Source organism: Canis aureus, chromosome 38 (assembly GCF_053574225.1).
Source record: "Canis aureus isolate CA01 chromosome 38, VMU_Caureus_v.1.0, whole genome shotgun sequence".
Lineage (NCBI taxonomy): Eukaryota > Metazoa > Chordata > Mammalia > Carnivora > Canidae > Canis > Canis aureus.
The window spans coordinates 17,993,017-18,017,479 of NC_135648.1; the positions used below are offsets into that span (position 1 = coordinate 17,993,017).

The 24,463-nt window shown below is 38.1% G+C and overlaps 2 protein-coding genes across 11 annotated transcripts in view; one reads left to right on the forward strand and one right to left on the reverse strand.

The window, feature by feature from the left end:
- The window catches only part of RO60 (Ro60, Y RNA binding protein), a 29,285-nt gene extending 18,665 nt beyond the window's left edge, over nucleotides 1–10,620 (forward strand). For 4 of the 5 annotated variants that reach the window (XM_077886705.1, XM_077886706.1, XM_077886704.1 and 1 more), the window contains 4 exons: nucleotides 922–1,038; nucleotides 2,016–2,129; nucleotides 2,413–2,559; nucleotides 4,218–10,620. In XM_077886705.1, coding sequence (XP_077742831.1) covers nucleotides 922–1,038; nucleotides 2,016–2,129; nucleotides 2,413–2,559; nucleotides 4,218–4,370 — 531 coding nt within the window. In that variant the 3' untranslated portion in view covers nucleotides 4,371–10,620. The remainder of the gene's footprint in view (nucleotides 1–921; nucleotides 1,039–2,015; nucleotides 2,130–2,412; nucleotides 2,560–4,217) is intronic. The other variant, XR_013374094.1, reaches the window with a different exon arrangement.
- Nucleotides 10,621–14,901: 4,281 nt separating this feature from the next.
- GLRX2 (glutaredoxin 2) lies at nucleotides 14,902–22,502 on the reverse strand. Of its 6 annotated transcripts, none has more exons than XM_077886714.1 (4): nucleotides 22,361–22,502; nucleotides 18,462–18,519; nucleotides 16,075–16,251; nucleotides 14,902–15,172 (listed from the first exon to the last, which is right to left on the reverse strand). In XM_077886714.1, exons 1-4 carry the CDS (start codon nucleotides 22,387–22,389, stop codon nucleotides 15,041–15,043), a joined length of 396 nt encoding a protein of 131 aa, XP_077742840.1. In that variant the 5' UTR covers nucleotides 22,390–22,502; the 3' UTR covers nucleotides 14,902–15,040. The 6 variants fall into 6 exon arrangements, with proteins under 6 accessions (XP_077742840.1, XP_077742842.1, XP_077742838.1 ...); XM_077886716.1 differs by lacking the exon at nucleotides 22,361–22,502 and adding an exon at nucleotides 22,328–22,350; XM_077886712.1 differs by lacking the exon at nucleotides 22,361–22,502 and adding an exon at nucleotides 21,742–21,828.
- Nucleotides 22,503–24,463: the final 1,961 nt, after the last annotated feature.

Genomic DNA, 24,463 nt, shown 5'->3' on the forward strand with positions numbered 1-24,463 from the left:
TAGGAGAAATTGCAATCTTAGTGCATTGTAATGGAATGTAAATGGTACAGCCCCTGTGGAAAACAGTTTGGTTGTTCCTCAGAAAGTTAAACATAGAATTACCATGCCATCCAGCATTTACACCAATTATATACCCTAAAGAATTGAAAAGAGAATCAAACGTACCTATAGATAAGTGTTCAAAGGAGCACTATTCACAATAGCTGAAAGGTAGAAAGTGTTCAGCAGATAAATGGTTAAACACAATCAAATATATACACACAATGGAGTATTCAGCCTTACAAAGGAATGGATTTTGAAACATGCTACGACATGAACCTTGAATGATGAACCTTGAAAACGTTAGGCTAAGTGAAATGAGCCAGACACTAAGGGACAGGTATTATAATGATTCCATTTATGTGAGGTACCTAGAATAGACAAATTCATAGAAAAGAAGATAGAAGTTGCATGAGGCTAAAGGGAGATGGGAATGGGGAATTTTTAATAATAGGTAGGGAGTTTCTATTTGGGATAATGAAAAGGTTCTGGAAATAGATAGTGATGGTTACATGCCATAGTAAATATACTTAATTTCATGGAATTGTACCCTTAAAAATGATGTAAAAGCAATTTTATTTATATTTTACCACAAAAAAAAATTGTTAGATATTCTCAGTTTACTTTATGAGGAATGATTTCTAAAAAAAAAAAAAAAAACAGGAAGATGGTAACTTCTTTAATGGAATTATTAAATAGGTGGTTTTATTTTCTTATTTTCCTCCAGAAAAGCTAAGCATTTTCAAGTTCTTGTCAATTGGTAAATTAAAAATCAGGTCTTTTATCTTAAAAGTCTTTCAAATGAAAAATAATATTTTTAGAAATTAATTGTAATTTCTATGATTGCTTTTAACGCTTGCTTTGTGCGTTTTTGTTTTTTAGACAGTGGAGCCAACTGGAAAACGTTTTTTGCTGGCTATTGATGTCAGTGCTTCTATGAACCAAAGAGTTTTGGGTAGTGTACTCAATGCTAGCACAGTTGCTGCAGCAATGTGCATGGTGAGAACACCTAAGACAATTAAGAATTTTAGCCACCCTAAAAAATGTTTAATGTGGGACAAAACTATAAAGTTAGATATATTTAGCACATTTTATTTCAATTGAATATCAATATATAAAAATAGTTAAAAATAAGCAAAGTTTTAAGCCTGGGTGGCTCAGTTGGTTAAGCATCCAACTCTTGATTTTTGGCTCAGGTCATAATCTCAGGGTTGTGATTTTTGCCCTGTATTGGGCTCCACACTGGGCATGAAGCCTGCTTAAGATCATCTCTCTTCCTCTACTCCTCCCACTCAGGTGCAGGCTTTCTCTCTCAAAAGTTCTAGGTTTATTGTAGGTATATTGTAGGTATATTTATAAAGCATGTCTAAAGAACAACAGAAATTTTAATTTTAAAAAATATTAAATATTAATGTATTGTTGAAGCAGATAATGCTTAGAGAAAGTATTATTAAATATAGAAATTAAAAGATCAGGAACCAAGAACAACAGTCAGGATACTTTGGATCTAGCCTGACTGTCCCTTCTCTTCTGTGGCTTTATTCTTTAATAAAATGACAAGAACATATACTCTATTTGATTCAAAGCACAGTTATGAGAACCAATTTCTTTGTAACAGTTTGTGAAAGTACCTTGAAAGCTATACTGTTACTGTGTAGTTCCAAAACAAAAATAAAAATAAAATAAACATTTTTTTTAAGATTTTATTTATTTATTGGAGACAGCGCACAAAAGCAGGGGAACAGAGGCAGAGTGAGATGGAGAAGCACTCTCCCTGCTGAACAGGGAGCCTGACTCAGGCTCGATCTCAGGACCCAGGATCATGAGCAGAAGACTGATGTTTAATGTTTAACTGAATGAGCCACCCAGGTGCCCCAAAAATAAGCATATTCTAAAAATGAAGTTTAATGAACTTTAAGATACTCTATTTATTTTACCTGAATCTGCTGAAAGTTACCACCTTTGATTTTTTTCAGGTTGTTACACGAACAGAAAAAGATTCTTATGTAGTTGCTTTTTCAGATGAAATGGTACCATGTCCAGTAACTACAGATATGACATTACAACAAGTTTTAATGGCTATGAGTCAAGTAAGGAACTGTTTTTATTAAGTTTACTTAACATGTGTTCTATAATAATAATCTTATTTTGATGTCATGTGTAATATTAATAAGTTTATGAGAACAAATAGTTTTATCTCAATTTTCCCAGAGCACAGAATAATAAATATATACACATGCTTTGAGAAGGTCTATATATTGGCTGTAAACAAAATGATGATGTAAAAAATAGTATTTTTAAGTATTATTTCAGACATCTCCGTAAGTAAACTAGGGCACTTTTATTCTTATCCATTTTTTTGATCTGAGTTAGATCCCAGCAGGTGGAACTGATTGCTCTCTTCCAATGATCTGGGCTCAGAAGACAAACACAGCTGCTGATGTCTTCATTGTCTTCACTGATAATGAGACCTTTGCTGGAAGTATCCATCCTGCTGTTGCTCTGAAGGAGTATCGAAAGGTAAAATTCTAATATTCTTTCTCACCCCAAATAAGAATCAATTCTCAAATATTCAGTATTTTTTCTAAAACATACTGAAGATAGTTCTGTATCTTTGCATAGGGATACAACACAAGTTCAACAATACTTGAAATAAAAAATATTAGCTATATTGGGACACCTGGGTGGCTCAGCAGTTGAGCATCTGCCTTCGGCCCAGGGCGTGATCCTGGAGTCCTGGGATCAAGTCCCGCATCGGGCTCCCTGCATGGAGCCTGCTTCTCCCTCTACCTGTGTCTCTGCCTCTCTCACTGTCTCTCATGAATAAATAAATAAATCTTTACAACAGAAAATGGGATATACATGTATGACTTATTTTAACTAGTCCCAATTCTATACATTACTAAAATATCCTCTGCAAAAGGACTATGTAAAAATAAAGCTATAAGCTGTGTTTTAAGTTTTATGGCTATTTCAGTGTTCTTTCTTTTTTTTTTTTAAGATTTTATTTATTTATTCATGAGAGACACACATAGAGAGGCAGAGACACAGGCAGAGGGAAAATCAGGCTCCACGCAGGGAGCTCGATGCAGGACTCAATCCCAGAACCCTGGGATCGTGCCCTGAGCCAAAGGGAGACACGCAACTGCTGAGCCACCCAGGTGTCCCTATTTCAGTGTTCTAATCAGTGTTCTCCAGTTGAGCTCTCTGAAATCATGGAAATGTTTTTATCTATAGTATCCAGTGTGGTAGCCACGAGTCACATGTGGCTATCAAGCACTTGAGTTGTGGCTAATGTGACTAGGAGAACTAGAATTTGATGAGGAGTTTTGTTCTCAAAATGTGGTTTCCCTGCCAGCAGCCTTAGCCTGGGACCTTCTTAGAAATACAGATTCCTGGACCCCATGGGAGACCTGCTGAATCAAACTGGAGAGTTGGATTATGTTTTAACAAATCTCCTACGAATTCTAATGTATAAGTTTGAGACAAAGGGAGAGAATAGAACCTGTAGTCAAGGCAGCCTGGGTTGAATGTCCTGGGTCTTTCTTTTTTAGTATGGACCTTAGCAAATTAACTGATACATGTCATAGTATCTAATAGTACTACTTACCTTTTAGAGTTATTGCAACAATTATATTAAATAAATTAAAGAGCTCATTATGGTATCTGACATACTGCATACTCAGTGATTATTGGTTCTTCTCCAAAATTCAATTATTGTAACGTTAAGCCATAGCTGTGGAAAATAAGTTCTTACATGTGACATGTATGTTTCATATATAACACAACCAACCAAAGACCAAAAGTTGATAATTGCAGGGTAATATTTCTTTATATATACCCACATACACTGCCCCAGTGTTTGATATACTGGTAAAAATATCTGATGCCCCCAAATGTCCTGACAGGTTTCATGAGTAAAAAGCCTCTAAGCTGCAAAGGAATGTACTCTATGGCCCATGGAACAGAGAAGCAGGAATTTCAGGCAGGCTGTCTACATAATTTTATTTTCTGTTCTTCTGAAGATCATAGACTCTGGCCCTAAAAGATTAAGAAATTTTATAGAGAGAAAAAAATTGACTTTGTAATAAGTTGTGATAGAATTTGAAGTGCTTTAATTTTGGAGGTTATTTGCTTTTGCTTATATAAATTTTACGTATTTTGATCTTTTCCAACAGAAAATGGACATTCCAGCTAAATTGATTGTTTGTGGAATGACATCGAATGGTTTTACCATTGCAGACCCAGATGATAGAGGCATGTTGGATATGTGTGGCTTTGATACTGGAGCTCTGGATGTAATTCGAAATTTCACATTAGATGTGATTTAACCATAAGCACCAGCATGAACTAAGGAGGTCCATTGTCATCCGTGATCTCGCTAAAAATATGTAGCTACTTCCCAGCTAATCTTAATCCAATGAAAGATGATGATAGTATAGTATATGCATAATGGAAAATTTACTTTACAAAAAAAAAGGAAGGAAAAGTAAGATGAGCCCAAAGTTCTTTCTGTCTACTAAACTAGCTCTCGGGAAATAGCTTCAGAATACACTGTAGCTTCCTCTATCTAACAGAGAACTTCTTGTTGATAGATACTGTAAAATAGTCAAACAGTTTTGCTGTGGTGAATAATCACATTTGTACTTAAAAGAAGTGAGAGCCAAAAGTGTAAGTAGTTCCATATCATGTCACTTGTTTGAAAAGTGCTTAAAGTTTTCATAAATGTTTGCATTGGGAAAGGACAGCTTTGATAATGTCCAAATATTCTAAAATGCACTGGACCATGTAACTGTGATGGAATATGAAATTCATCTATAAATTTTTATACCAAGGGGTTAAAAAAAGATATTTGATTAAATTATGAACAGGTTTTACAAATTCTTGGAGTTTTCTAAGATATAAATAGCAGCTTTCTTACTCAGTGAAAAAGATACTTTGAATCTGATATTTTATTTACACATGTAGGGTTGTTACATTAACCAGAAAATAGTGGAAAACCCCTGAGAAAAGACACTAAAGTTTGTGTCACCTGAGGAAGCCTATTTGGTTTGCTTTTTGTTTTGGTGCATTTTATTGCTGTGAGTGGGGCCATAACTTCACAATTTGTGCTGAAATAATAGCCACATGTAGCCACACTTTTTCTTTTTTCATAGTCTTACCAAATGAAACCAACAGACTGTTTCAAGCATTTAGCTCCCCCACTCCTAAATCTGTATGACAATTATTATCTCACCTGTAACCAGATTAGCTTTTACCTTACTTTAAATATTCTAATTATCTTTACCTATTTTTTTAGTCAATTGTAAGTGGGTTTTAGATATTTCCTGATTGTAAACATGTTGATGACGTATCTCTGTTCATTATTCATTTGTGACAAAACACTCTTTTTTAATAGTGTACAAAAGATAATAAAGCAAGCTAGGTCTTTCAGGTTTGAAAGGCAACTTTTGAATAACATTACCACTAACCAATCTGTAAGAAATTTTTTTTTTCTATTTTATTTGTGTATATTAAACTTCCTTTTCATTACACTAAAGTGCATTATTTTCTTGAACAACTGTCCCTTCTTTCTGGGGAGGTTTAACCTATTAAAAATGCCAGTATCTTTGCTCATAATGATATCATGGTTGTTTAAGATGGCCTAAAACTTCAGTTATTTATTCTTTTCATAATTAACGATTTACTGAAGATTTATAAAGCCCTTCTCACTGTCATGTGAAAAGTTAAACTAGTAAATATAAATTATTATAGCCTTCTATGTGCTTAGGAGTTAGAGGTTTTGTTTTGAAGGCAAAGGGGACTTTAGTAGTATAGAATTTGTGAAGATAATTTGTTTCATGAGAAATTTGGGCTCTGGAAGGGAAAAGAAAATGTCCCTTTCAAACTTATTTGACATATTAATGCTGGCTCTGCTATGTAGCCATTCCTTCAAGGCAACTGGTAGCAATTTGTAAGTGTTGTGATTTACCGGAGATTTTTTTTGTCAGCAAAGTAGCATGTGCACTCCCCCACCATCATCCCCCATACATTGCCTCTGATGTCATTCTGGTTTTTAACCCTCTGTCAAGCATTGGATATAAGGTGTTCGCTACTTTTGGTGACATTAAAATACTATGTTCAGATTAAAGGGCCTAGTAGAGTTATATAATAGTTTTGAAGTTTCTAAGTAAACCCAAGATCTCCTTAAATTAAAAATTATAACATGATCTAACTTTTTATTCCTAATAGAAATGTTAACTGGAATGTAGCATAAAAGCTTATTTCCTTCACTTATGTAAACTGGATGTTCATAAGCTAATCAGTCCATCAGAAAGAGTAAGATTAGATGTGACCTTTTTGAAGTATTTAGATACGTCTAATTAAATGGATTAGAGTAAAATTTAAGGAACAAAAAAATCTGAAATTTAAAAGGTGATTTTTAAATGTAGGTTAAGGATCCAAGGTCTAAAAAAGTATGGCTTTGGAGTACTAGATATAGCAATCTTGGGCTCTTCATTCCCATTCCAGAATTAATCTCCCCACAAAATGGGAAGACAATGATTCACAGAGTAGGAAACAAAATAAAATTACTCAAGACTCTTTATCTTTTTAGGCATTAAGAAATAATGTATATACATGATTGCTTTAGGAGTAGAAAAACAAATTGTGAACACATATACTTTTGTAGTTCATAATAATCCTCAATTACAATTAATATCTTAATAACCTCTGTTGCTACATATAACGTAGCCCTATAGAAAAAATTTTAAAACTTTACCTCATTATGAATAAAACTGTATTCAAGTGATGAAGAAGTTTTATTTTCTGAATTACTTTTAGAATTATTGCTACATTAATATTTAGGGAAATGTTGCTTTAAAAACAGCTCTAAGAAAAATAAACTTTATTTCCTAGAAAATATGTAAATATTTTCAGGATATGGTAATAATTAGTGAAACAAAAACTAATCTTATAATGATACCCTTACTTATTAGTTGAAATTTCTTGAAAATTGCATTTATTAAGTTACATATTATTTAGTAACTATCTTATGGGAACATTAGTGAGGAAGATGCTGGTGAATGGGATTTAGTGTTACCCCTCTGGAACCTCTTGCTTCATCTAACTTACTGTGTAACTATAGACAACCAGTTTAACCTATCAATTTTGTTATCTTTGAAATGTGACCTATCTTGATGCTTGGATCTTAGAAGAATCAATGATTTAATATCTGTATAACAAAGTTAGGAGGGGGGGCTTACAATACAAATTGGAACTTTAAAAACATTCTTATTAGGAGATACATGTTTTGAATGATAAAATGGTTTAGAAAAACCATTCAATACGCTCAATAATTCATTAAAACATTCCTGTTATAAGTGGGGAAAATGTAGAAGAAAAATGTTTACAGTGAAGGTATTGACTAAGAAGTCACTATTCTGATCAAGAGAAAGGAACATATTCCAAGTCTCAGATCTACTTGGGTAAACCTAGAAAATAAATGTATATTCTAAACAAACACTATTAATAAGCATTTGATTATTCTTTTAAAATAACAGGTAAACCTATAAATGAAAGAATATCATTTTATCAAGGTTTTTCCTCATTTCCTAAGATTTTGGAAAAATAATATAAAATTAAATTATCTTGGAACTTTAAGAAAAAATTCCCGAATTGGAGGATCTAATAATTAAATGAAAAACTTTTTTTTTTTTTTTTTAATGAAAAACATTTTAAAAGCACATCTAAACAATAATTGAAAGGAAATCACTTTGATCACTTACTGGACTTACCCTAATTTAACCTAAAGAATTTCATACCCACAAATAAAAATTTATTGAAAAGTAGTGTCCTTCGCGTAAGTTATCGAAAATGAAAAATTCTAGTACATACTACAAGTTTGAGGTGATTTATTAAGGCAGTATGTCCTCTAGAGAAATGTTCTACATGTGTAAGGAAGAATTAGAAAAAAAGATAAGCTAGGAGTTTAGTTACATTTACTGTACAGATTTTATTTAGCATTTCAGTATTATTTGCTTCCTAATCTTATTTGTTGGAAGATTACTTTTACACCTGTTTTTTCTTTCAAAATTACTTTATTCTGACATTTTTGTCTTCTGTTCCTTGTCCTGCTCTTAACCTTAGTAATAAAATGAATGACAGGAAGATCACCCATATTTAGTTTTGGGATGAATCTTTTTGCAGATTTCCATTTGTTCTATACAGATTTAAGATCATATTTGTTCAAATTAATAAGGGGCAGGTCTCTTGGAACAATAATTGGATTAATATATTTATTTCCCCACATCAAATTATATTGTATGTCTGTGCTAGATGCTGCAAAAATTCTGTGGACTTTAAGCCTTTGTTTGCAATTCTACATCTACTTTGCTCTTAGAAAAAGCTCTCAGAAAAAAATAATTAACTGACTACTCAGAAGATAGCACATCTCATACTCCTATTTCCATATAAGGACTGCTTTCAAGTCTTGCATCTACTAAGTACTTCACTGAGCTTATATATACATTGTTTGTGGCCTAAAAGATCTTGTAAGTAACTTGTATTCACATTTAACATTTTTTAATTGGTTTTATATTTGCTTTTGAAAATTATGAACTTAAAAATTCTATGGCAATATTTTTTCATGTAGAAGTCTAATATAGTTAAGCATAGTATTTGAATAAAATCATAATAAATGACACATTTTCCCTAAACCCTGAAAGTATCAAATTATATTGGAAATTGGTAGAAACATAAACTAGAGGAGTTGCATTGCAAAATTCTATTACTGAAATTAAAGTGATTATTTTCAATGATTTTGAATTTTGTAAATACAATGAAAATACGCAAAAGCTGTTTCTGAGCCTAAACAGATTTTCCCTTTGCTTCTATTTAATTTGGCACCACCGTGTGTCCTATTAATTCAATGAACATAAGTGATACTGAATTTTAAAATATATCTTGATTTCTGTACTTTTGGAAGTTATCAGAAAACTGAACAAAAGAAATACGAAGTTAGCTACATTTCTGCAGGTTTCACTTAATGAACACTTAGATTGTTGAGGTTAGTAAATGAGGTAAAACCTTGCTGTTTTATTTATCATGACCATATATAATTGGTAGAATATTGAAACTTATGTTTAAATATTAGGCTTTATTTGCAATGTAAACTTTAGAATCCATACACAGCCAAATTGAGTTTAAAATACTACACAACTAATGGATAGTAATGAAGAAAAAATTTTTCGTTGCACTATTATTTTAAATATGGATGATACATATAATGTGGTTTGGTATTAGTAGAACTTTTTGTAATGCTATATTTTCTCCCTTTATTGCCAGCTTCTGATAATGAAGAAATTCTCCAAAGGGATGAGATATATGAAATAATCTTTTTAAAAAAAATAGGTTGAAGGAGTTCTAAACTATCCATTTGTTTTATATAAAGGCTTTTGATTTCCGTAATTGACACTTACTGAATATTTAAATTACACAGACTAATGCCTGCATAGAATAAAATTTAAGTATGCAAGAGCCTTAAAGTGAAAAAAATGAATCTTCTGACTGCCTTAAAATCTGACTAGCTCTCCAACAGGCATACTAGTTACTTTCCATAGAGTCTGTTCATTAAGTAATGCCTTAATAGTATTAGTGTTTCTGAAGTACAGAATTCAAAGGGTCTTTTAGAGCTTTCATTTTTTACATAATGAATGGAAATTTAACTGTTAAAGTTTTAAAACCTGATTGTACATTAGTTTAAGCACCTATTAACAGGATAATCTGAGTACACTGGTATGTTCTATATACATGACTTAATATCAGTAATATTTTGTGGTAGGTCAAGGGTTTTTTAACTGGTATAACAAATTATCCAAGAAGCTGGACTTTATGTAACATAATCTCCAAGGACCAAGCTGCATATTTAAACACTGGATGAAAAAACAATTGTACAGTTTCAAAAATGATTACTTTTTTGAGGGTGTTTTTTTCAAGACAAAAGGCAAATGCTTTTGTTTCAAGCCTATAAGCAAATTCATTCAAAGAAGTGAATATAGTTGTAAAACATTGCGAATGTTGCAATAAAAAGTATCCAGGTCAGTGATTTAATTACGTTCACATTTTTACATTCACTTTGCCTTTCGAAGTAGGAATATTTTATAAAACTGAAAGAAAACTTAAAATTGTCTAGCTGGTGCTTAAGGATACAAAGTTTGATTTATCACAAGTTTCATTTCAAAGAAAAGGACCCTGCAAAGAGGGGCGGGGTGGTTTCTTAGGTCTGTTGATAAACTTACTGATGCTTTGTTGAGTCTTCCATGTTTTCACTGTAAATAATATATCTAACAATGTAATTTTGCTGTTTTCTGATTTAAAAAAAATGGATGAAATACTAATGAATTAAATTTATTTCATGATAAAGTTTTCACCGATACTGTGAAATCTTGACTTTCTCTCCTTTTCTAGCCTTCCAAAATACCATACGGAATACAACATTGTAGACATGGGGTGCAGATGCACATTATGGGAACTGCTTCTGGTCAACTGTATTATTGTAGAAACTGATAGATAAACCAAATAAACTCTATGCACATCACACAATGGTATTCATTTATTTAAAGAAATAAGAATTTTAAGGTTATAATATGCCTTATAAAATCTAAGGCTTAGCAATCATATTTTAACAAGATGAAATTAAAGTTTGATAATTAACATTAGCCTTATTATAATGGCTCTAATTACATATATTTAAAATACATATGGTTGAGGAGTCTTTCCCAGTGAATTTCTGGATTTAACCAAAATGCACATTCTTAAAGAGTTTTAGAATAGGATTCTTTTGTGAAAATACTCCATAAAGTTACCTTTGGGAAAAGTGATGTTAATACCAAAAATCAATTATGTAAACAAAAAGTTTTAGTGCCAATGCAGATGTTTCTTTTCTCTCTGAATTCCCATAAAACTTCTGAAAACTTATAAGATCTGAGCTATAGGTTATGCAAAAGAGTAAAAAGCAAGTTACATCAAAATAAACCTACCAAAACTTTGAACATTTGGTTGATTTTATAGTTCTGTATTTAAAGATGATAGCAGTTGTATGGAGAAAATAAGATCACAAATTCTACATTTCTTCATTGAAGAAAACTAGACTTAGAAAATATTTAACAATAGGGGGCACCCAGGTGGCTCAGGCAGTTAAGTGTCCAACTCTTGATTGCAGCTCAGGTCATGATCTCAGGGTCCTAGGATAGAGCCCCACATCAGGCTCCCCCACTCAGTAGGGAGTTGGCTTGCTCTCAAATAATTTTTAAAAAGTTAAAATATTTAACATTAAACCTTATCAGTAAGACATAACTTTAAGAATACTGTTCAAATGGGATTTTTATATTAGTAAACAATCCTAATACATTTAGACAAAGACCACTTTTTTCAACAATTTTTTAGCTTCCGTACTAGCTATTTTGGCAATTCAAATATAAATTGATTAGTGATAAAATGAGAAATGGCCTATTTCTTAATATTAGTAAGCCACAATAAAGAGTTTATCTTCCAAATCTTAACATTAAAAATTATATAGACTGGGATGCCTGGGTGGCTCAGTGGTTGATCCTTCAGCTCCGGATGTGATCCCAGGGTCCTGGGATCAAGTCCTGCATCGGGCTCCCCGCAGAGAGCCTGCTTCTCCCTCTGCCTATGTCTCTGCCTCTCTGTGTCTCTCACGAATGAATACAATATTTTTAAATAGAGTGAAAAAAAGGTTTACATTACCTTTTTTTTTTTTTTTAAGATTTTATTTATTCATGAAAGACCCATAGAAAGAGGCAGAGACACAGGCAGAGGGAGAGGGAGAAGCAGGCTCCATTCAGGGAGCCTGACATGAGACTCGATCCCGGGTCTCCAGGATCACGGCCTGGGCCAAAGACAGTGCCAAACTGCTGAGCCACCTGGGCTGCCCTAACTTTACCTTTTCTTAAAATGATCACTATTCTCTTCTTTCTAGCCTTTGGTTCTGGAAAAACAGCTGCTGAGACAACGTCTACCTAGTTTTGCCAAGTTGTAAAATATGGAGTTACAGACTGTCTCCCCAAAATTTGTGTATTGAAACTCTATTTCCCAGTGTGATGGTATTTGATGATGAGGCCTTTAGAAAGGTAATTAGGTCTTGAAGGTGAGGCCTTACGATGGGTTAGTGCCTTTGTAAGAGACGAGAGCTTGCTTTCTCTCTGCTGCCCTGTGGAGACACACAAGACAGCCATCTACAAACCAGGAAGAGGGCCCACACCAAAAACCAAATTAGCTGCACTTGAGCTGATCTTGAGCTTCCAAGGCTCCAGAAATTTGAGAAATAGACTGATGTCTAAACCATCCAGTTTGGTAATTTGCTATAGTTGCCCAAGCTAAGATACATGGTAAGGGAGAAGAACTGGAAATCCATCCCCCTAAAATCTTAACTAGGACACTGGAAAACCCTGATGGGTTCCCAAGAAAACCATACATACTTCTGAGCCATTGTGATTATAATAGCCATTACATATTGAAAAATCTGTCTATACTAAGCACCATGGTGTGTGATTTACATTATTTCCACTTCCCAAAATAAATACTAAGGAAGATGGTATCCATATTTTATGTAAAAAAAAAAAAAAAGAAAAAGGACTTTATTGTTCAGAGACTGTCACCTACCCATTGGTCACACCCTCTGTGATCTGTGTTTTGAACACTTCTCTGTCTTGATCTAATAGGTACTGATCATTGTTTAAGTACTAATAGTGATTTTTTTTTTCCACTGAGGAGTTAGTGGTTTGTTGTAGCCCCAACCAAATACCTCCCCCTTAACTCTAGGCTTTGTAACTAGCACCTTTCAGTTAAAACTAAGTCTTGGTTATCTGGGATGGGTGCGTCAGGGCAGCTGCTCAGTCCAAGACTTCCCCTCAAACCCTGCTTCAGACACCAATCTGAAATCCAGATTGTGTCACGTGTTACCCTGACTGACCAGCTACAGATTAAGGGTTCTAAGGACCTGCTCCGTAGGACAACTGGTTTGCTAGAATGGCTCACAGAACTCAGAGAAATGTGTTACTAGATTACTGGTGTATTATAAAAGGACAGCAGGAACAGCCAGATGGAAGAGACATATAGGGCAAGGTATGGGGAAAGAGTGGGAGCTTCCATGCTCTCTGGGCATGTTACTCCCCCTGAGTGTTCACGTGTTCACCATCCTGGAAACTCTGCAAACCTTGTCCTTTTGGGGTATATTTTATAGAGGCTTCATTACAGGGACACGACTGATTAAACCAATGGCCAATAATGACAATCTACTCTCTCCCCTCCCCAGCAGTCAGGGGTGGGGCTGAAAGTTCCAACACTCTAATCACATGGTTGGTTCTCCAGGCAACCAGCTGCCATCCTTATGGGCTTTCCCCTCAAATCATCTCATTAAATAAAACATTTTTATGGCTCTCATTACAAGAAAACCAAGGGTTTTAGGAGCTGTATGCCAGGAATGGGATTAAGACCAAATCTATATTTCCTACTGTAACTTATAGTATTACACAAGGTAACAGACTTCCTCTACTCTCTAACAAGGATTCTACAACATAGCAAGCATGTAGAATTTCTGGGACAAAATGCAAAATAAAGGACTAACGGACATTCCATTCTCTGCTCCATTCCAGTGTTCTAATTTACCACATGAGAATGAAATGATCCTAATTCTTACTTTATCAAAGTCTCCTAATGGCAGTTTAATAAATCCATGTATGAAGGAGCATCATAGATTACATTTAGTCAAAAAAGCCACCACCTATCTCCTGCAGAATTATCCCAGATTTCTTGGTCCACCTTGACCAGAAAAGCAGAAGCACTTCACTTCTCTTAAAATGCATTGTCCTCCCACCTTTGAGGAAGACTTCTCTTCACAGCATCTGGCAATCTGCCCTGGTGACTGTGAGATTAGCTAGGAAAATGCTTCCTTAAGTGCACTTAAAAAATTCTTGTCGATAAGAAGCTTGAAATAGGGATGTGATTAATCAAGTATCCAAAATATTTTTTTTTCCAAAATATTTTTAATTATTCTATAATAAGACGTCCTATAGGATAATCTTGTTTGCTAAGTTTATCTGAGATCAGCTTGTATCAGGAACAGAATTGAAGAATATCTACATCCGAAATTACTTTAGGGTCACTAAGCTAAACCCTCACCCAATACTTGGATCTCTAATGGAACATTTACAAACAGCCTTTCGACAAGTTTTGGAAAGCAGAATTTCCCACCTCACAATAATACTCAAGTACATTTCTGAACTATTTCAAAAGTTCATCTTCATACAATCTTCCCCCTTTAATTTCGACAAGTTTTGGAAAGCAGAATTTCCCACCTCACGATAATACTCAAGTACATTTCTGAACTATTTCAAAAGTTCATCTTCATACAATCTTCCCCCTTTAATTTCTGCCCTCTGTACAGTTCCATTCTCTGGAACTACTAGGTCATTAAAGGAGTAACTGGGTTTCTCTGAAGAAAATTTCATTCCATCATACAAATGTAATAAAGTTCTCTTAGTCTAGAACTACAAAGTGTGAAAGTTTGTCACAATACAAGGATATCCCTACTGAGCTGACAACTATATCTAAGAGAACCTTCCATCTTAAAGAGAAATAAAAAAATCAGTCCTCACCACTGAAAGCCATAATGATAAGGAGTCAAACTTCTGAATACTACACAGAATAAATAAAGAATCTCAAATGCTCACCTTCTAGCTCTTGGTTGTAAAATTCATATATAAATTCCTAATAAAATACATTATTTTATCTTTTAATACAATTCCACCCCAATAGTTGTAAATATCCTCCCTTTTGCTCAAGAATTGGCAAGTAGGAAGAGAGATTTCCACAATTTATTGTTCATTAGTTTTACAACTTTTTCATGAAGGTTATTTACATATTTAATACATTCTCAAACATTTAAAAGGCATTATCGGGCGTTATCATTTTACTAGCAACCTTATGAGCACATACATCACTAAAATTCTTTCCTCTTACTTTTTTTTAAATAACACTGATGAACTAGTGGAAGCAATTTCCCTTCTTTGTGAAGCCTATGAGTGTCAGTTGCACCTCCAATAAAAGTTCCATTGATAAATATTCTCGGCACCTGTTGAATAAACAAAAGATTAGGTGTCACTCTAGTCAGAAGTATAGGACCTTTCATATAATAATAATAATAGATGCTCATACTCTGGGCACTTTTTATGGGCTGGGCACCAAACTAAGCTCTTTCACAAAGTATCTACTTAAATCTCTACAACCCTTGAAGTAGGTACTAATTTTAGCCTTATTTTGGAGGGAAATGAGGCACAGGAACTTGCCCCACATCACAATGATAGCAAATGAAAGAGCTAGGATTTAAATGCAGGGCAATCCGACCCTCAGGCCCTTCTAATTGCTATGGCATATAAAAGGGAAAATAGCAGTCTGTAACTATTGTTTATATGTTTAGGTGGTTCTTATACTTGTTTACTGAACGGGAAAAGTATACCATAAACATCCTCCATGCACATGGAAACAAGAAAGGAAATGACACTTTATATTTTCCTGATAATGCATTTCATTGAAAAAATGCATATAGTTGGACAAATTTCAGGAATCTAAGAACATAAAGCACCTAAAGCACTCTTATTAGCACAGTAACTCAAGACTGACCCATGGTTTGTACTGTCCAAGCCAAAGGAGGAAGAATTTCATCTTGAAAGGAGCTCCAGGAGGATCTTAAAGATTCACCGACAAGTACTCATGACAACACCATTACCCCACTCTCCTAGTCAAAACACACACACACATGCATATATGCACATATGGCAAGAATAAAAATAAAATGAATTCTGCTGTTTCCCACTCTCTGAATCTTGTTCCCTGATCTGCCATTTCTTTATCCATAGAAGATTCTCAGAGGATGAAAGAGAGAGTGCCTGGCTCACTTTTCTAACACAAAGGTCTAGGCTCTAGGTGACCCCGGTGCTACCTATTTGGGGAAAAGCACCACAGAGATACACTCACAGTTCTTTCACCAGTCATTTTGTAGAGAGCATCTTGAAATTGGCTTCCATATTCAAGCATGTCCAATTCCACCACTTTATACTTAACATTCATGTCATGGAAAAGTTTTTTTGCCATTGTACAGTAAGAACAAGATGTTTTTGAGAAAATCACCACACAATTATCAGAAATGGTTTCCTGAAGTCAGAAAAAAAAAAATTCTTTTAATTCTAGACATTACTTTCTGGAAAAAAATCATGATTATAGTGGAAAGGAGAAAATAGATAATAGGGACTTAGTTTGAGCACTGAATCATGAGACTCCAAAATCCATCTTCTGCAGATTGAGAATATTATTATTCATTTTAAAGGAATGTTTTTAGGAAAAAAAGTATGTAACAGATGCAAAGTAGGCATGGAGTGATAACAATAATAATCATAGCCAGTTCATATACAGCAAACATCTCTGTGTGCCAGACACAATTCTTAACACCTGACCTTTACTAGCTCATACAAACCTCGTTATAATCCTGAGATAGGTCCTATATTTATCTCTATTTTACAGGTGAGGAAAGTGAGGCACTAGAAAGCGAAGTGACTGACTCATAGTCCTCACCTAAAAAGAGCTGGAAAGCTGAGATTTGTGGGTAGGCAAGTCTCATTCTATAGTCCAAGCACTTAAAACTGTTACATTGCCTCTTAAATACTTAATAGGTGTTTAGGAGTTAACTCCTTACCTTCCTTAACTTTTAATGGTGAGAACTGATACACGATTTCTCTTTAAAATATAAGGCTTTTTGGGACACCTGGGTGGCTCAGCGGTTGAGCGCCTGCCTTAGGCCCAGGGTGTGATCCCAGAGTCCCAGGATCGAATCCTACATGAGGCCCCCTGCATGGAACCTGCTTCTCCCTCTGCCTATGCCTCTGCCTCTCTCTCTGTGTCTCTCATGAATAAATAAAAAAATCTTAAAAAAAGAAAAATGTAAGGCTTTCACTGATCCAGGTATAATACCCCTCAACTTCTACTCCTTCTTAAATATCTTTATAGTAAAACAACAACAAACTGTCATTACAGTATTGTTAAGACATTCTTCTATCGTTGTTCCTGGAAAAGCTACTACCAGAAATGCTGATTCAATGGGTTACAGGCAGAAGTCAGAAAGTTTTTTTTTTTTAAACTTCCCAGATGATTCTAACATCAGCCTGGTTTGGAAAACACTCTCCGGGTCTTCATCACAAAAAACATGAGACTTTGCCATGCAACTGCATTGCATTGCCTGTGAAATTTGCTTTCTTTTTTGTTTCTAAATATATAAATGTGCAGGTTCTTCAAGAGATTCTGAATAGATAGGTCTAACACCCAAGCATCTGTCTGGGCTGTTCTTACGCAGGTCATAAGCAACACCTTCAAGATGAAAGCCAAAATTCAGAAAGTAAAGTGCCCGGGCAAAGTAATTCTAAAGTTACATCCATCTTTGGGTGTCAGAAGGGTTTTAAGGCAGGGTCTACCTGTCTGAAAGCTGGTCTACTTTTCTGCCTTCTCATTTTATAGATGAGAACGTTCACAATACTGAGAAGTTCACAATACTAGGATTTAACCCAACCTGTCCCAATGCCAAAGCCAGTGCTTTTTCCTCCACCATGCTGCCCCGGGTTATAAGCACACGGAGCCCATCATTTAGAGAGAGCTGAGCATCCCGGGTGTTGACATTCATTAAAACAACTGATGAAGACATTTCAAAGTGAGTTGAAGCTCAAGATGACAATGCTAGAGTTTCTCGAACAATCCTTCTCACCTTCTCTTGAGCTCAACCTTGCTAAATTTTCACGATTTTATATTCTTGTTTTAAAAGGGGCAATTCCCTCACTACAGGCTTCTAGCATTGCTGTTAAGTTCATCAGCTGTGAGTGAACATTTTTTTAGCCGAACAAATTAAAGGCAGAAATGTTATATATGTGGTGGTGGTTGGTGGTGGTGAAGAATAGAGAAAAGAAAAACATGAGTATGTCTTGTTGACTGCAAGGGAAGAAAACCATAGATAAGAAAAGCTTCCTGAGGCAGAATTAACTGCGTTTTGCAGTGAAAAAGAGGAAAAGAGTTCACAGAAGCACACGGTGTTCCTGAGAGGATCACTTATAGAGTAACTACAGCACACTAAGTTCTGTGTTAGGGGAGAAAGCTTTACACACCATGCCAATATCAAACAGTATCCCTGGGGCAGCGTGACTGGTATCAACAGTACAATAAATTGTGAACTGGATTATTTTGATAGCAGATTTTAAAATATATATTTAGTAATTCATTTGCTGACCTAATGTCGTGTTGAATACTGAATAAGCATATTAAATGTGTAAGACCCAATTCTTTTTCCACAGAGGAAAGTTTTTTCCTACTTCTCCAACACTCACTTGAATCTGATTCACAGGAGCAGGTGCTGATGCAGATGATGATGTGCTGTTCCCCATCCTAAAAAGAATTTCAAAAGGCAATGCAGCTTTAAACATTAAAGATAATATATCATTAAAGATAAGACAGCAGATGAGATCCATTTGAAAAAAATCCGGTACGCAAATAAATATATATCCAAATCTATGAAATACAGAAAAGTTTTACTTGTTATTAGTACAAAAATATAGGTTTACAAACTATTTGTTTACAAAAACCAAAAGGGACTGTGGACTGTGTGCTTTGCTAGCCTCCACATGTCCTTAATTATTTGATAAAACCACATTTACTGTGTTTAAAGCCTGGTGCACTCATATCTGAACACCAAATTTCGCACAGACTGTCCTAATGCTTGACCTATGACCTGACCATTAGTTCAAAAATAGTTTCCATTTTCATTTTAAAATATGCCAAATCTTCATGTCACAAATTCTCTGTGACACAGAGAATATACAAAGATTCAAAGATTTTAAGGAAATTAAGATGTCTCAATCACAATACTCATAGCTCCAAGTTTCCTGATCCATAAAGTAAGAATAGTCACTCCCACCTCAAAGGGTTTACAAAGATTAAATGTATTGACAGCAGAACAGTCCCTTGATCACAGTAAATATTCAATAACGTTTAACATATTACTATCATTTCTTGATTACAGGGACCCTCGAGGTATATATTTATCTAAAACCTAGCTGTTGGAGCTTATAAAAGGAGGCATTCATTGCAACAAGAGTATATTCGCTAAAAACTTGAGCAGTTTATATCAAGTCTCTCTGCCTATCTCTAGGACCTCTCCCCATCCACTTTATCTTTCTTGATCAGCCAGGTCCACTGCATTGTCCAAACCACATCCAACATCCTGATGCAAACTAATTAGAGCAAAATTACAAATCTTACAAAAGAATCACAGAATAATATGGGCTTCAAAGAAGAATTACTTGAACATCTAAAGATTAAGAGACTAAGGGGGATCCCTGGGTGGCTCAGCAGTTTAGCGTCTGCCTTGGGCCCAGGGCGTGATCCTGGGGTCCTGGGATGGAGCCCCGCATCGGGTTCCCTGAATGGAGCTTGCTTCTCCCTCTGCCTGGGTCTCTGCCTCTTTCTCTCTCTCTCTGTCTCTCATGAATGAATAAATAAATAAAATCTTAAAAAAAAGAAAAGATTAAGAGACTAAAATAAAGAACCGAAGTTTCAAATATTTCAAAATATATTCTCCTTATGATTATGTTCCAAACTCAAGTTTTGATAGAAAAATCTCTCCTTCCAAACACTTCCTTAATTCCCTGTGAGTGCATTTAAAATTTAAATGTCGGGAGCACCTAGCTGGCGTCATCATCAGTAACTCAGGGTTGTGAATTTGAGCCCCACATTGGGTGCAGAATTTAAGAGAAAAAAATTTAAATGGATAATTACATGTTATCCTCAGATGATGAGCAGCTGATTTACATGGCCAGCCTTCACACTTAGAATAAGGATGCTATAACAAACATCTCCTTCAATAATTACAAAGAGAGGCAGGAACTACTCCAAGGGAACATCATAGCACTAGAACTCCCCAATGTTTACAATCTATCTTAATAGTCAGCAAGGAAATCTTTAAAACAAAAAAGGCTTATGCACTTAACTCAGGAAGGGGTGAGGATAGTATGCTAGGGAGACTGCAACCAACTTAGATGGAGAGCAGAGAGTGCACATGAAGAAAAAAAAGCACGTGGAGTTCCTGGAGCCCAAACCAGAAGAAAAAAAAAAAAAAAGGTTAACCAGCACTGGGCTGGACCTAAGAAGGTGCTTCGGTGTAATAAATCAGCAACCTGGGCAGCCCGGGTGGCTCAGCAGTTTAGCGAGCCTTCAGCCCAGGGTGTGATCCTGGAGACCTGGGATCGAGTCCCACATCAGGCTCCCTGCATGGAGCCTGCTTCTCCCTCTGCCTGTGTCTCTGCCTCTCTCTCTCTCTCTCTCTCTCTCTGTGTGTGTCTCTCATGAATAAATAAATAAAATCTTTAATAAATAAATCAGCAACCTATTGGTTTATCAACTAATTTCCATCTCTAGTCCAGCATCTAGCCTTCATCCCCAAACTATCTACCACAGTATCTCCTACTGAAGCAGGAGTTTCAGTAGGACCTTCAAACGAATGTTATCTTGGGCAGTGAGAGGAGGTAGGGGGTGCATCGCAGTATCATCTCCTACCCTCTCCTATAAAAGTGTTTCTGGAAAGAACCTCTCTCCTTCAATTTTGGTGGGGCTTGGTAAAAGTTATTACCTAGTAAGTTAAAGGGACATCAACAGAGAAGTGCACAAGAAACGTTTCACTTCAACAATGACTGCACCCATTAGCCATGCCACATTTATGGAGCGCCTACTGCATACTAGGTGGGCGAAACGCTAAATGCCTCGGGGAGACACATCACTGGAAAAACACAGGAACTCAAGGGCCTGTGAGTCAAATAGCAAAAACCACGTGGTTAGCACCTTCCGGAGTGGGTCACCAGCTTAGCACAGAAAGATCATAAAAGTTCCTGGCGCCTTGCAGAGCTGGTCAGAGTCACCAAACCAAGGAGGAAGGAAGAGACCCCGAGGCAGAGGGACGGGTGCTCAGTGGCCGGCACAGACACTGCAACTGGCCCCACCACCTGGGGGCCGGCCGGGGCCTGCGGATGGCTCAGCATCAGCCCGGGCAGGGTCCCCCCGCAGGCCTGGCGCCGGAGCGGGAGGCGACCTCAACCTGGGCCAGCCGCAGGCCCATCCGCCCGCTCCGCGAGGCCTTGTTATTCAGTAGGAAGCGGCCCCTTCACTTCCCGCGGCAGACAGACCTGCACAAGCCCCATCGCACGGCGAGAGCTTCCCTGCTCGTCTGACCCGTGCAACGCCTGGGGTCCTCGGCGACTGGGCTCGCGGCGCTGTTCACCCGAAATCCCAATGGGTTAGGCGGGGGGAGGGGAGTCCAGGCCGCCCCGACTCCGGCGCTTTCAGCCCAAGCGTCACAGGATCCGTAAGACACGAGCGCTTAGGGCCTCGTCCCCCCACCCCCATCCCCATCCCCATCCTTCCCGGGCCCCGCCGCCCTCCCAGGGCCCGCCCGGCGCCCAGCGCTCGGCCCAGGCCGCCCACCGGCCTCCGCGCCCCGCTCCGCCCCCCTGCGCCCCCCGGCGCCCCGTACCCAGAGGCCGCGGCTCCCGCCGCCCCGCCGAGCCGCCCCGCCGAGCCGCTCCCGCTCCCGCACCCGCTCCCGCTCCAGCTCCGCACCGGCCTCGTCGCCCGCAGCGCCGCGCGGGACCAGGACATGGTCGGAGCGTCCGGCGGCCGCGGCCCGGGAGAACCCGGCTCCGCCAGCCCCGCCCCGGCCCCGCCCCGGCCCCCGCCCCCACCGGCGCCGGCCCCGCCCCTCCCCGGCCCTCCCCGGCCCTCCCCGCCCCGCGGGGCTGTCCGAGCCGCCGCCGGTCTCCTCCGCGCAGCCGCGCGCGTCCTCCCTGCATGGGCGGGGGGTGCCGGGCCGGGGGGAGCGGGGACGGGGGCTGTGCCGGGGGTGCCGGCGGGGGGCGTGTGCGGGCCGGGAGGGGGGCGTGGCGGGGGGCGTGGCGGGGGTGTGTGTGCAGGGAGCGGGGAGGGGGCTGTGCCGGGCCGGGGGGGGGTGGGGGAAGCGGGCGGGGGGGGCGTGGCGAGGGGGGCGTGCCGGGCCGGGAGGGGGCGTGGCGGGGGGGTTGTGCGCGGCCAGGGGTGTGTGCAGGGAGCGGGGAGGGGGCTGTGCGGGGCCGCGGGTGCCGGCGGGGGGGGGGGGGCGAGGCGGGGCGAGGGCGGCGCACGTGCGCCTCAACAGCCGCGGACGCCCCACCTGCTGGCCTCGACGCCTCGGCCGAGCCCTCACCTGGCTGTGCAGGGCTGAGGGACGCCCATAGAGGCTCACGGGCGCGTGGAAGCAGCGCGGGGGACCGCGGCCCACATCCTGGCGAAACGAGAAGAAAAACGTCCGAGAGAAAGACTCGAACCGGTGGCGTCATCACGACTTCGGGTCTGACGGGCGCCTCGCGAAGAGCCGGTGTCCCGCGGTGAGGCTGCTGCTGCTCGAGAGCCCACAGAAGCCCTGGGACTATTCGGCGGGACCTCCAGGATTAAAAGAAAACGAGTAACCCAACGTAGAGCTTTCATTCCGAAGAAAGCAAAATTTGTGTTTATAAATAAAAATGAAATCAGAAAATAAAACTTGAGCCGGCCCAGAGGGGTCTTGCCCAGGCGTTGAAACCAGGTCAAGCGCTGCTAAGGACTGTGCCATTCGTGGTAATCATCGCCCTTTGTGCGTCGCTATTAAAGATGGGGGGGGGGGTGGCGCTTTATATTTATTTACTGAGGACATGGAAATCTATTTGTTAAGGTCAAAGGGCAAATACGGTATTTTTCAAAATTCTAAACGATTATAAGAACAAACCTTTTTTGATCTTTCACATCCAACTACATGAGTTTAAGACTCGCGTTACCAAGTCACAAAATTAGAACGTCTTTTTTTTTTTTTAGAACGTCTGTTTCTAACGGTTCCCCCACCCCATTTTCAAATGAGGTGTTTCATTGCCTTATAAAAGTGTGAAAATTAGTTGCAAAACCAGTACTCTGAAAAGGTGTGAAGTCATTTTTCATAAACCCAAAATTAACTTTAAGAAATGTTATCTATAGTGTTGGGGGGTTTGGTTTGGTTTTTGAAGCAAAGGTAGCTATTTAGGAAGTTTGCTCTGTTATTTTTGTTTTGAAATAGAATTCTAACTTATTTACAAAATAAAGGCCATTATGAGGCGAAACAATCATGTCATGATTTTAATATAATACAGCCTGTGTTAAGCACAATTCGCTGGACGGATTTTTAAAAAGGGATCCCCAAATGAAAATACATCAAACAAAAGTGTAATGTCTAAATTAAGCATAATATATTCATAATTTTCAAGTCTTTGTGCTTCACTGGGTAGCTACAGAAGTGATGATTTTTGGCCATAATTGTGCTATGATAGCACATTAACAAGTATGCCAGCTGGCTGTTCACTTAAATGTATGGTATGAACATAATGGGGGGATGGCCAGGATAGATCAAGAATAAAAGGGTAAAGACAGCCCTTTGAGTTCTACAGTTTTTTTCATGTCTTAGCATGATACCGATTAAAAGAATTTGACATATCTTTAGATATTCTTTCAACTTGTTTTTTTTCAACGTGTTTTTAATTGCTTAAACTGTCAAAGCTCATACTTTTTTCCCCCTTTACCTCAAAACAGATTTATCCCCTCCCTAGGGTTGAATGCTACTACTAAAAACAAAATTCAAAAAAAAAAAAAAACCCAAACCGAACCACAAAATTCAGCTGAGTAAATCTGAAGATCTACCAGGCTTTATTCAATGATTCATAAATTAGGCAGCATCTCATCTATCAAATAGAAAGGAGCTCTAAGATGCCGTAAAAACGGAAAGCTTTAAAAGGCAGAGAGGAGGGGTGCCTGGGTGGCTCAATGGGTTGAGCATCTGCTTCCAGCTCTGGTCTTGATCCTGGGGTCTTTGGATCGAACCCCCAGCCCCACGTAGAGCTCTCTCCTCAGTGGGGAATCTGCTTCTCCAGCTCCCTATGTGATCTTCTCTCTCTCTCTTAGATAAATAAATAAGATCTTTAAAAATATATAAGTAAAAGACAGAGAGGGGGTGGGACAAGGGTCATAAACAAATGAAAGGATTATTTAATACAATGTCACCTATCTTTGGGGAAGAAAGAAGTCTATCAACCAGATTCCTTCACTAGTTTTCACCCAGAAATTCCCAGCTGAACTATTAAGATTATATTCCCGAGAAAGGCTGAAACTAAATTAGGTTAGGTATTAAGTATTTTGGACCTGTTGTTTCTTGGGGTTTGTTTTGTTTTTTAACACTGCTAAGATCAGTAAATTATGAGATCTTCTACTTGAAAAGGCCCATATGGGAGGTCCTCTATACTAGGTCCAA

Excerpts from the sequence above, each read along its gene's own strand:
- GLRX2 (XM_077886713.1), bottom strand. The coding sequence starts at position 21,780 with ATGTCCTGGTCCCGCGCGGCGCTGCGGGCGACGAGGCCGGTGCGGAGC. Across the intron at positions 18,520-21,655 it reads GCGGGAGCCGCGGCCTCTGG|GATGGGGAACAGCACATCAT; the intron begins GTACGGGGCGCC and ends AATTCTTTTTAG. Across the intron at positions 16,252-18,461 it reads CTCCTGTGAATCAGATTCAA|GAAACCATTTCTGATAATTG; the intron begins GTGAGTGTTGGA and ends TTCTGACTTCAG.